The sequence below is a fragment of the Octopus bimaculoides genome, chromosome 5, assembly GCF_046866305.1.
Source record: "Octopus bimaculoides isolate indiv1 chromosome 5, ASM4686630v1, whole genome shotgun sequence".
Lineage (NCBI taxonomy): Eukaryota > Metazoa > Mollusca > Cephalopoda > Octopoda > Octopodidae > Octopus > Octopus bimaculoides.
The window spans coordinates 30765825-30778623 of record NC_142932.1 but is presented as its reverse complement, the minus strand read 5'-3'; the positions used below and the strand labels follow the sequence as shown (position 1 = coordinate 30778623).

Below are 12799 nucleotides of genomic sequence, written 5' to 3'. Positions count from 1 at the left end.
CAGGATCATGCTCAAAGTGGTTTCGTCCCTCGCACGCACCATGTTTGCTACATTCACCCACCTTTTTTTGAAACTTTCACGAGATTAAACCTGCCTCTCTATTCTCATCTTCCTTTTCAAGTGGTACTTGAAAAAGTTGATGAGCGATTAGCCAGAGAGGTAAGTGTTTGTCTCAATAACTTATATTAACTAATATCACTTGAATAATCACTTCTGTTATATGCCCATCCGGAACTAACTTAACTGCTGTTTCTGAGCTGAACAAAGGGAAAAAAACGAAATAATATACGTCTTTTTCCGTCCCTCAACTTTCATAGCAATTCGCAGTTTAAGCTTTACTGCCACATTTCGGCAGCTTTATAGATATTCCGATCAACCATGGACTACACAGATGCAAAATGTGTTGAAGGCATATATTTTAACGAAAGAAATCCCGACTTAACACCTCAAGATGTTGAAATGGAGTCGGTTGAAGAAAGTAGCAAATCTGTAAGTACGAGATATAACATGGATCGTAATAAAAAGAATCTGGCTTTAATAATCAACAATGAAACCTTCGACGAATCGACTAGAATGTCTCAACGACAAGGATCCGATAGAGATGCATCAGCAATTAAACAGGCATTGGAATCATTGCATTTTAATGTGATTAACCGGAAGAATTTATCAGTGAAAAGCATGAAACAAATCTTTACGGATATATCCACGATGGACCATGGGAATCATAACTGCTTCGTTTGTGTTATATTGACTCACGGTGAAGACGATAACCTGATATATGGCACGGATAAAGAAGTAAGACTAGATACTTTAGTGGAGATGTTGCTTCCTAATAAATGCCCAGGTTTAATAGGTAAGCCAACACTATTCTTCATACAAGCCTGTCGGGGAACAAAACTGGACAGCGGTGCAGTTATGTACGATGTTACTGATGGTCAAGTAGAACATCGAAATATCAAATCTCACAAAGTACCAGTTTGGGCAAACGTTCTTCTGGCTTATTCTACTGTCCCTGGATTTTACTCCTAGACAGATTTTACTAATGGATCGTGATTTATTCAGTCGTTAGCCCACATTTTGGAAAAAGACGGAGATCGACTTGAACTGCAACAATTAATGCTTTCGGTAAATCGTAGAGTTGCCTATGAATATGAGTCTATAAACGATGATCCCCGGTTGAATAAAAAGAAACAGCTTCCTTCCATAGTAATCATGTTAACAAAAGAACTATACTTTTACAAATAAAATATTCGTTTAACATACGTTCTCCCACTCTCTCCTCAATTATATATGTGTATATATATATATATATATATATATATATATATATATATGCATCTATATACATATATATATACATACATACTTATATATATATATATATATATATATATATATATATATATATATATATATATATATATATATATATATATATATATAAATACATCTATATACATGTATATATATACATATATATATACATACATACATACTTACATAAATACATACATTTATACTTACATACATACATACATACATACATACATTACCTATTTTCTTCCGTTTTCAGATCTGTTGTAAGAAGTTGATTTTCCGTTTTAATAGTAATATCTTTTGCGTACATCAAAATTTATTTCCTGTAAGATATATGACAGTGAGTCATGCCGCTGCTCCTTTGTAAACTTATCATTCTACAGTTGAGGACGATAACACGATTTTGCAAGGTTTGCATTATATCACTGATAAAATATTAAATTTACTAAAGACTACTAATTTACTAAATCTTTGTCGTTACGAACATTTTTGCTGAAATAATTAAAATGCTGTGAAAGCATACATTGATAATTTGCTTTATTCTTAATATTAATGGTACTCACACACACATATATATATATATATATATATATATATATATATATATATATATATATATATATATATATATATATATATATATATATATATATATATATATATATATATATATATATATATATATAACCTTGAACTTTCTACTTCTCCGTTTTCAGTTCTTTTCTGAGAACTTATTTCGTTTAATTGTAATATTTTTTTTTTATGTTCATCAAAATTTGTTCAGTAATATATGACAGAGAAATGATAACATTGATAATTTGATTTTATTTCTTAATATTAATGGCAGAAACTGTTATTTCCGTGTCCAATTATTGTCCAGTGGACTTATAATAAAATTACATTATAACCATTAACATTTTTTTTTCTTTATTTGTATTAGGACTACATCGCTTTATATGGTCTTTCATTTCTTAGCATGGTTGGCTGTTATTTCAGAGTTGTTTTACTGCTACATCGACATTTGTTCAGTTTCTCACCAGTCACCACTACTGCACTTACACTTATAACCTGGTAACAATTTCACTTTTTTGCCGATCGATTTACCTAATTAATGACACCTTACGCCGACTGCGAGATAGAGAATTTTTCAACCAAATGTCGCAGGCGCAGATTGAGCTATGATTCAAGAGTCAAAGGTAGCCAATAATACGATGACTAAGTCTTTGTTAAAATTGCACGGCTGAAGAACAATGCTCAAGAACTAGCGATAAATTTAACAACAGTTGCGCAAGATATCATTGCTGACTATATACAAGATTGGAAATAATGTTTCTATTTACACTGCTAAGATAATGTCCCAGGATTAATTCATGCACGGGTTGGAAATTAAAAGCCATTCCTCAGTTCTTGACTGGAATCTCTTCAACCAATGTTTCTTCTGAACTCTTGATCGATTAAAAAGTAAAAACAGCGAATACAGTGTTTCTCGAGAGAAAAGAGAATCTTTGATAGATATAAAGACTAGAGCGGAAGGGCGTGGCCTAGCGGTTAGTTAGTTGTACCCACGAGTTCAAGATCGTAATTTCGATTCCAGGACCGTGTGTGCTGTTATTGAGAAAAACACTTCATTTCATATTCCAGGACCAGTGTGTGGTGTTATTGAGAAAAACACTTCATTTTATATTCTGTCAGTCCACTCGGTCGTAAATGGGTAACCCTATGACAGACTTAAATCCCGTTTTGGATGAATGTTGCGATTTCGGTAACTGAAACGCCGTGGAATCGGGTAACACAACACGTGAATCCTAGGAGTCGAGACAGTACTTATTTACACCTGCAAAAAAAAAAATAATAAAAATAAAAAGAGAAAACATTCATAGAAAACACTGTACTCCAGTGCACTGGGGTGGCCACTGACTACCCGTCCAAACAACCCAACAAAACGACTGCATTCACATTCTTTTGCTCGGTACCGCTCACTGTATTTATGTATTATATATCTCTCTCTCCCTCTCACTCGCTCTCTTTTTCTTTCTCTCTCGCTCACTCCCTTCCTTCTTCGCTCTCTCCGATGAAGCTAAAAGGTGTTAGTCGGGTACTCAACTATGAGTGCACTGCATCCTGTAGCAGAAACGACTGTAAGTTAATGAAGTTCATCAGATAATTCTTTATTCTTTTGTCATCTTACTTTCTTCTTGCAATTCTGTATTCGACGAACCCTTCGTCCTGATGCATATATATATATATATATATTGAGCTCTACACCAGGTTATACAAGAAATTAAAGAAGGAAAATCCACATCGGGTGACATCAAACCAAATTTCAGTTTTCCCCTCTAACAGTGCAAAGATACAATTTCTATACAAGAACGTTTAAATAATGAAAATTCTTTCATCGAAAAATACAGAATACGTTTAAATGATGCACTCATAACTAACTTTGATCTCTATACATATTTCAATTCACGGTTACATACACATCCCTGTACATGTTTCTCCTCATTACTCTAGTTTTTGAAATTTTGTGCATATATATATATATAAAGTGTAGTATATTGCCACTTAAGTGTGGCTGACCCCTAGGGGTGGATGTTACTGTTGCTTTTAGCCCCAGGAGGACATCTCCTCCAGCTGGCTTATCGACACACGACTGTGTCCTGTTTGCCAAGGGAGTTATCCCTCTCACCTCGGCCAGCAGCACGAACGTATCCGGATTTCAGGGTTATTTCCCTTCGTCGGCGTTCGACAGCTGATGACCTTGGTGAGAGAGAAAAACCTGGCAGACCTTATATCTTCTTTTCCAGTGACATTCTTCACTGATATTGAAAAGGTGAAAACAAGCAATGTTAATTCTCTAAATGAAGTATTAACAGTAACTGCACGATAAAGTGTAGTATATTGCCACTTAAGTGTGGCTGACCCCTAGGGGTGGATGTTACTGTTGCTTTTAGCCCCAGGAGGACATCTCCTCCAGCTGGCTTATCGACACACGACTGTGTCCTGTTTGCCAAGGGAGTTATCCCTCTCACCTCGGCCAGCAGCACGAACGTATCCGGATTTCAGGGTTATTTCCCTTCGTCGGCGTTCGACAGCTGATGACCTTGGTGAGAGAGAAAAACCTGGCAGACCTTATATCTTCTTTTCCAGTGACATTCTTCACTGATATTGAAAAGGTGAAAACAAGCAATGTGGGGTCAGCCACACTTAAGTGGCAATATACTACACTTTATCGTGCAGTTACTGTTAATACTTCATTTAGAGAATTAACATTGCTTATATATATATAGTTTTACGGAAAAGAACCAAGGTTCATGAACTCATACTTCTTTAATTTCTTTAATAATTAAAGGATATTTAATACCTATTAATATCTAATACTGTGAAACTTAATTTAATTTTAAGTTTTATAAATTGATTTTAATTGAGTTTTTAACTGTAATTTTGGATTTTTATCCCTATTATTATTATTAAATATATATGTATATATATATCCAACAACCACCGAAAGATGAACAATATTCCCTCTGTCCACAATAATAACGATAACGAATTAGCTCCCCTTAGATTTTCCTACTTTTTGAACCATTCATAAACTCCATACACAACATGAGCAAAAAATCTTTTTCTTAAGAAAATACGTATTTAAATACATTTTAATGTCATGATTAGTGAAAGTGAAACCGGTCGAGCAACACAATATAAAATATATTTAAAATTATATTAAATCTATGTAAAGTGTTTTGCATTTTGGTTCTTTAATTTCTTGTTTATATTACAACTCGCCACGTGAGGATAATCGAAATTTCTCCCTTTTTGTTACTCATATATATATATATATATATGTATATATATATATATATATATATATATATATATATATATATATATATATATATATATATATATATATATATATATATATATATATATATATATATATATATATATATATATATATATATATATATATATATATATATAAAATTCAATAAGTTGGAGTCAGCAAGAAGGAATACGGTTGGACATTTATTTGCAATCACTACAATTGTTTCTATGCAAGCGTTTTCCTGTATCATGAGATTCGGTTGTGTTTCCTCGGCCGGTATATAAATATTCAAAGCAGTTAAACAACGGACCTTCAGCCACAACACGTCACTTGATACACTCAATGGCTACTACCAACTCCAGGCTATGGCAGACAGATAAGTTGCTCTTGAAGCCGAGAATTTCAATTTACGGGGACAATATTTATATATGGCCCGAGGAAGCACAACTAATTCAATTATTCATTCACATACTACAGAAGCCCAAACGCAAATATAATAGCACAGAATGAAATATGATGGAGGATGTATATATGTGTGTGTGTGTATATATATATATATATATATATATATATATATAACAAAGCATGTAAGTTCGTATATAGGTATGTACGTAAGTATGTATGTATGCGTGTGGGGGGGTCGTGTATGTCTGTGAGTGTATGTGTGCGTGCGTGCGCGCGTGTGTGCGTGACTGTGCATGTGTGAGTGTGTGTGTGTTCGTGTTTAAATGTACATTCGCATTGAGCAAAAATCTCGCAATAAAAGTATGTCGTTGTGTAAGAAAAATATTTGTTGCATTTCTTCCGCGTAAATTACAAAGAAAACGTTTCTGTCATCGTCGTCGTCCTAACCGTAGTTATTTTCCCATTGGTTCATTTATAACCAGTAATTTCGAAGTGTAACATCTCTTACAAATAACATGATAATATTCACACAATATATGAAATAAATAAGACGCAGAAGTTGTCTTGTGTTTAGTGACTATTGTAAAATCACATCCATAGTCAGTGAAATTGACGTTCAGCGGACTATCTTTTTTTTATTATCAAGTTATTTTGGCATATTTTGTAAATTATCAACTAATATCAGCCGCTAAATATCGATTAAACCCAGGAGTACGTTTATCAAAAGTGTAACTTTTACTCTATTAATCATTAACCTATATAAACTAATGCCAATTCAATAATCGTTTCTGTTATCCGCACCGTCAGGGTTTAATTTTCTGAGCTGAACTAAGGGAAAAACCGAGAAATTTATCGTTTTTTTTCCCCCCGTTTCTCAACTTCCATATCAGTTGACGGTTTGAAGCTTTACTGCCTCATTTCGGCTGCTTTATAGATGTTCCGATCAACCATGGACTACACAGATGCACAAAGCGTTGAAGGTATTTTTTTTAAAGAGAGAAATCCCGATTCACAACTGGAAGATGTTAAAATGACGTCTGTTGAGAACAGCACCGAATCCGTAAATACCAGATATAACATGGATCGTAATAAAAAGAACCTGGCTCTAATAATCGACAATGAAAGTTTCGACGAATCGACTAAAATGTCTAAACGACAGGGATCCCACAGAGATGCATCAGCAATTGAAAATACATTGAAGACATTGCGTTTTAATGTGATTAACCGCAAGAATTTATCAGTGAAAAGCATGAAACAAATCTTTACGGATATATCAGCGATGGACCATGGGAACTATAACTGTTTCGTTTGTGTTTTATTGACCCACGGTGAAGACGATGACCAGATTTATGGTACTGATGGTAAGGTAAATCTTAACGATTTAGTGAAGATGTTGCTTCCTGATAGATGCCCAGGTTTAATAGGTAAGCCAAAACTATTCTTCATACAAGCCTGTCGGGGAACGAAAATGGACAGTGGAGTAATTATGCACGATGCCGCTGCTTTTGGAGGCGAATATCAAAATGTTACATCTCACAAAGTACCACTTTGGGCAGACGTTCTTCTGGCTTATTCCACTGTCCCTGAATTTTACTCCTGGACAGATTCTATTAATGGATCGTGGTTTATTCAGTCGTTAGCCCACATTTTGGAAAAAGACGGAGACCGACTTGAACTGCAACAATTAATGCTTTCGGTAAATCGTAGAGTTGCCTATGAATATGAGTCTATAAACGATGATCCCCGGTTGAATAAAAAGAAACAGGTTCCTTCCATAGTAAGCATGTTAACAAAAGAACTATACTTTTACAAATAAAATATTCGTTTAACATACGTTCTTCCACTCTCTTCTCAATTATATATATATATATATATATATATATATATATATATATAAATACATCTATATACATGTCATGATTAGTGAAAGTGAAACCGGTCGAGCAACACAATATAAAATATATTAAAAATTATATTAAATCTATGTAAAGTGTTTTGCATTTTGGTTCTTTAATTTCTTGTTTATATTACAACTCGCCACGCGAGGATAATCGAAATTCCTCCCTTTTTGTTACTCATATATATATATATATATATATATATATATATATATATATATATATATATATATATATATATATATATATATATATATATATATATGCGAGTAAAAATAAATACAAAAAAGGTGGTTTTTTTGTATGATTGTGTATAGAGGAATATATTATTTTGTTTAAAAGAATTCCAACACTGTCTGTTTTTTATGTTTTATTTATATTTCTGCAGAACCAATGTGGGGTATAGAATATGGAATATACAATATATAATATAATATACAATATATAATATAAAATAAAATAAAATAAAAATGGATGGCACCATGAAATAAAGTATTGAATGTAGATGAAATATTGAGTGTTCAATATAAAGGATCAAATATATATATATAGATATATAGATATATATATAATTCAATAAGTTAGAGTCAGCAAGAAGAAGTACGGTTGGACATTTATTTGCAATCACTACAATTGTTTCTATGCAAGCGTTTTCCTGTATCATGAGATTCGGTTGTGTTTCCTCGGCCGGTATATAAATATTCAAAGCAGTTAAACAACGGACCTTCAGCCACAACACGTCACTTGATACACTCAATGGCTACTACCAACTCCAGGCTATGACAGACAGATAAGTTGCTCTTGAAGCCGAGAATTTCAATTTACGGGGACAATATTTATATATGGCCCGAGGAAGCACAACTAATTCAATTATTCATTCACATACTACAGAAGCCCAAACGCAAATATAATAGCACAGAATGATATATGATGGAGGATGTATATATATATATAACTATGCGTGTAAGTTCGTATATAGGTATGTACGTAAGTATGTATGTTTGCGTGTGTGTGTGTAGAGTTCGTGTACGTCTGTGGGTGTATGTGTGTGTGTGCGTGTGTGTGTGCATATGCGTGTGTGTGTGTGTGTGCATGTGTGTGTGTGTGTGTGTGTGTGTGTGTGTTTGTGTTCGTGTTCAAATGTACATTCGCAACGCTAGACACATTGAACAAAAATATCGCAATAAATATATGTCGTTTTGTAAGAAAAATATTTGTGATATTTCTTACGCGTAAATTACAAAGATAGCTTTTCTGTCATCGTCGTCGTCCTAACTGTAGTTAATTTCCCATTGGTTCATTTATAACCAGTAATTTTTAAGCATAACATCTCTTACAAATAACATGGTAATATTCACACGATATATGAAATAAATAAGACGCAGAAGTTGTCTTGTGTTTAGTGACTACAAGCAGTATAACCCAACCTTGTCCGGGTGTGACTTATTACACCATCTACAATAAGTCTTGCTAAGTGAAAATCAACTAAAAAAGAAAGCCTTACAATGAAAAAACCCTCATGATGTAAATATGTTCTTAATTCAAAAGACGATGAAATTAATAGGGAAAGTCTGAAGGCTGTTTTGCGTAACATTATTAAGCGTACGTAAATTTCATCCGTCTAATTGGCTATACAAATGCTTGTGCAAAACAACTTTTTGCGCTGCCCTGATTATACATAGCAGGGTAATCCCTTTTCGCAGGAGCTAGAACGGCAATTTGTGATGAAGCAATTGCTGGCGATCTGTTGCTACACAGTTTTGTCAGAATTCTATCAGATTGGGCAGAAGATGTTGATGCACCACTTTGCATTTTGTTCAAAGTAGCTTCTGAAATGTGGTGAATTCCGTCCTTTGATTTCAAGGGAACATACGTTGAGGACTGCGGTCCAAAAGCTTATCGCAATAAGCCGTACAAGTTTTTAATGTCTTTCCTGTCATAAGATGCCTGTATTTCCTCAGACAAATTACTCCACCAGGTATCTTTGAGCCTCCTTAATTCCTTTTGCAGTTCTGCTTTCTGCGCTCTGTATACCTTTTCTAGTTTTTCTTTGCCCTTAATGTTTGGGTTAAGAAGTTTTTCATAAGTAGACCTCTTTGTTGCCAGTAGCTCATTTACCATTGCATCATTGGAGTCAAACCAATCTCTATGTTGTCTCCTCTTAAAACCCAGCACATCCACTCCAGCCTTATATAATCCTTCTCGAAAAGATTGCCATGAACCTTCAAAATAAATATTACTGCACCTATCTCGAAATAGCTGTGAGACCTGTGGCTGTTTAAGTTGTCCTACATCAATTTTTAGGGGGACTCGCACACCTGCACTGCGCTTTCTTGTACGAACCCTGAATTTGAACTTAGCCCTAACCATTTTGTGATCAGTATCACAATCAGCTCCTCGCAATACTCTGAGACTACACAAATCCTGTAGGTCAGATTTCCGAGTTAATACAAGGTCAATCATGTGACCTTGCTTTGATCTTGGATGAATCCAGGTGACTTTATGTTTCAGCTTATGGTGAAAAAATGTGTTCCCAACAGCCAACCCTAGTTCAGAGCACATTTGTAGCAGGTGTAAACCATTTTTGTTCACCTTACCTATTCCATACCACCCAAGTACATTCCAAGCACTATTGTCCCTGCCAACACGTGCATTGAAGTCGCCGAGCACAACCAACTTCTCATTCAGAGGGACTGAGAGGATACTACTTCTAAGTTCCTCATAGAATGCATGGATATTTTCTTCATTTGCTGAGAGTGTGGGAGCATAGATGGAGAAAACAGTCACAAAGCGTCCACAAGAGAGGGGGATCCGGAGTTTCATCATACGGTCATTTATACTTTGTGGTTGTTCTAGGTCTTTCAGTAAATTACTTCTAATTGCAAACCCAACACCACCCTCCCTTTTCTCTCCCTTTGGCCTCCCAACCCAGAACACTGTGAAGCCGGTTGCTCTTTCAACAAGATGATCTTCACCTGAACATCTTGTTTCAGATAGAGCTGCAATATCAACATTAAGACGTCTCAGCTCCTTAGTTACTAGAGCTGTTCTTCTTTCAGGCCTATCCGCTCGATCCAAGAGAGTTCTCACATTCCAGCATGCCAAGTTAAGTAAAACCTTTTTCCTCGCATACTTTTTATTATTGCTTATATTTCTTCGTTCGTTCCTGCTATATTGAACCACCGTTAGCCGCAGTAAACTAACCAGCAGAGTGCGGACAGACAATTTTTAATGCACCTTTTCTAGCACCTTCCCAGTATATCCAGGTGAGCAGTGTTCTCCTTGAAAGGGCTGCTCAGACACAGGATTCTCCACCGAAAACAGCCCCTGTCCATGAAGACATGTTAGCGATGTTAAGATAAGAACCCTGCCGCCTTATGTGCAGATTTGTAACTGTATGCTTCCAACCGGTCAAGTCTGCATACGTCGCCACTCCTCCATCGCCACAGGACTTTTCTCTCCTCCTTTCTTCTTTCTTCCTCTCCTCTCTTGCCCTTCTCACTCCTTTTTCCTTCCTCCCCCCATCCATCCTTCCTCCTCCTCTCTCTCTCTCTTTCTTTTCCCTAATTTTTTCTCGGGTCATACTAAGATGACTGTGATTTGACAGTGTTTTGTCTTGTTGGGGACATCTGTACTTCATTGGATTTTAGTGACAAACGCTTGTACAACACCTTTGCCACTCTCTAGGTCAAAATAGTATAATCCAGTGACAAGCGAGAGCAAGATGACTAGTACTAAGTTGACTGCAGGTTTTATATCAGAGTATCCTCTCCTAGGCTTTTCCTCAAAAGGAGACTGCAAGCCAGCAGTGGTAGATCAATTTGAATTCGGAGTTTTATTCTCCTATACTGGTTGTCCCAACCACGACCTCATAAAAAAGAAAGAGAGCCCAGTCTGCTCCCACAGAGGTCATGGACCTGGTTTTATGTCGGAGTGTCCTTCTCCTAGAAGAGTTGCCTTCACTTGGCTAATGGGCCTCGTCTACCCCACATATTTAAAAAAAAAAAAAATACATAGAAAATACATAGAAAAAAAAATACAAAAATACATACATATCGTCTGCGTAGCTATACATACATACATACATATATGTATGGCTTCTCTGTTTATTTGGATCCATGTCTCCATATCTGTTCACTTGCGTCTTCTTTATGGCCACTCTTTACCCTGTTGATTTGGTTCCCGATGAAGATATCGGGGTGTAAGCCCGAATCATTTGAGCACTTCTAAGTGTTTTCTATATTGAGATTATCATGGTCTCACTTGTTGACTCTCTATCTGTGTGTGTGTGCGTGTGTGTGTGTGTGTGTGTGTGTGTGTGTGTGTGTGTGTGTGTACATATTATGATTGACCGTTGACTGAACACTATTCAATTTTTTTTCTCCGTGTTTTTCTCCTTGTCTCCGTATTCTTTCTGTTGAAGAGCGTAGCTCGAAACGTCAAAGACTTTCCGTATTCCCGAGCGTCATACTAATATATACTTTTGTTATTTACACCACCTGTCCTCGTCTGTTGTTATTATTTGTATATTCTCCCTGTGTATATCTATATTTACGACAGCTATACGCATCGGACAATAAAACTTCCAATGAAAAAAACTAGTTTTCTCAGAAAAATATGCATAGAAAACTTGCCTAGCCCATTCACTGACCTAAATGTAGAAACTTTTATCATTGATCCGTTGCTAACCAGTATTTATTAAAGCGTGACTTATCTTACACATATATTCAGAAAAGGAAAAAAATAAAACGCCGAAGTAGTCGGGTGCTAAGAAACGACTGTTGTATCATACAAATTCAGTGAAATTCTCATTCAGTGGATTGTCTAATTTATTATCAAGTTATGTCTGCACATTTTATCAGTTTATTAGCAGTTATACATTGGTTTAATCCAGGTGTAAGTTTAACAAATGTGGATCTTTTACTTATTAAGTATTAACTTATATTTACTACTGTCTATTGGATAATCGTTTGAGTTATTCCCACCATCTTGATATTTATAAGGAATACAATTTGACTGCTATTTCTGTGCTGAACAACGACAAAAACAGCACTAATTTATCGTCTATTTCCGTTCCTTAACTGCTGTGAAATTTTAAAGTCAACTTTCAGAACAATCCACTGTTTGTTGTTCCCATAATACATTCCCGCATCTTTATAAATATTCCGCTCAACAATGGATTACACAGATGCACAACGTGTTGACGGTATATTTTTTAAAGAGAGAAACCCCGATTCACAACCTGAAGATGTTGAAATGGTGTCTGTTGAGGAAAGTGGCGAATCTGTAAATACCAAATATGACATGGTTCGTAATAAAAAGAATCTGGCTTTAATAATAAATAACGTAAAAT

At 35.3% G+C, this 12799-nt stretch overlaps 1 protein-coding gene and 2 pseudogenes across 2 annotated transcripts in view; all 3 read left to right on the top strand.

Moving 5' to 3' along the window:
• Positions 1-339: 339 nt before the first annotated feature.
• Positions 340-1245, top strand: LOC106871711 (caspase-3 pseudogene; annotated as a pseudogene).
• Positions 1246-5700: 4455 nt separating this feature from the next.
• Positions 5701-7397, top strand: LOC106879931 (caspase-3). The gene has a single exon (XM_089351864.1). The coding sequence runs from the start codon at positions 6483-6485 to the stop codon at positions 7362-7364; it is 882 nt and encodes a 293-aa protein (XP_089207990.1). The 5' UTR covers positions 5701-6482; the 3' UTR covers positions 7365-7397.
• A 4736-nt stretch (positions 7398-12133) lies between these two features.
• The window catches only part of LOC106871712 (caspase-3 pseudogene), a 3732-nt pseudogene continuing 3066 nt past the window's right edge, over positions 12134-12799 (top strand). The window contains exon 1 of the transcript XR_016241871.1: positions 12134-12799. This exon is cut by the window's right edge and continues 3066 nt beyond it. The product of XR_016241871.1 is annotated as a caspase-3 pseudogene (transcript).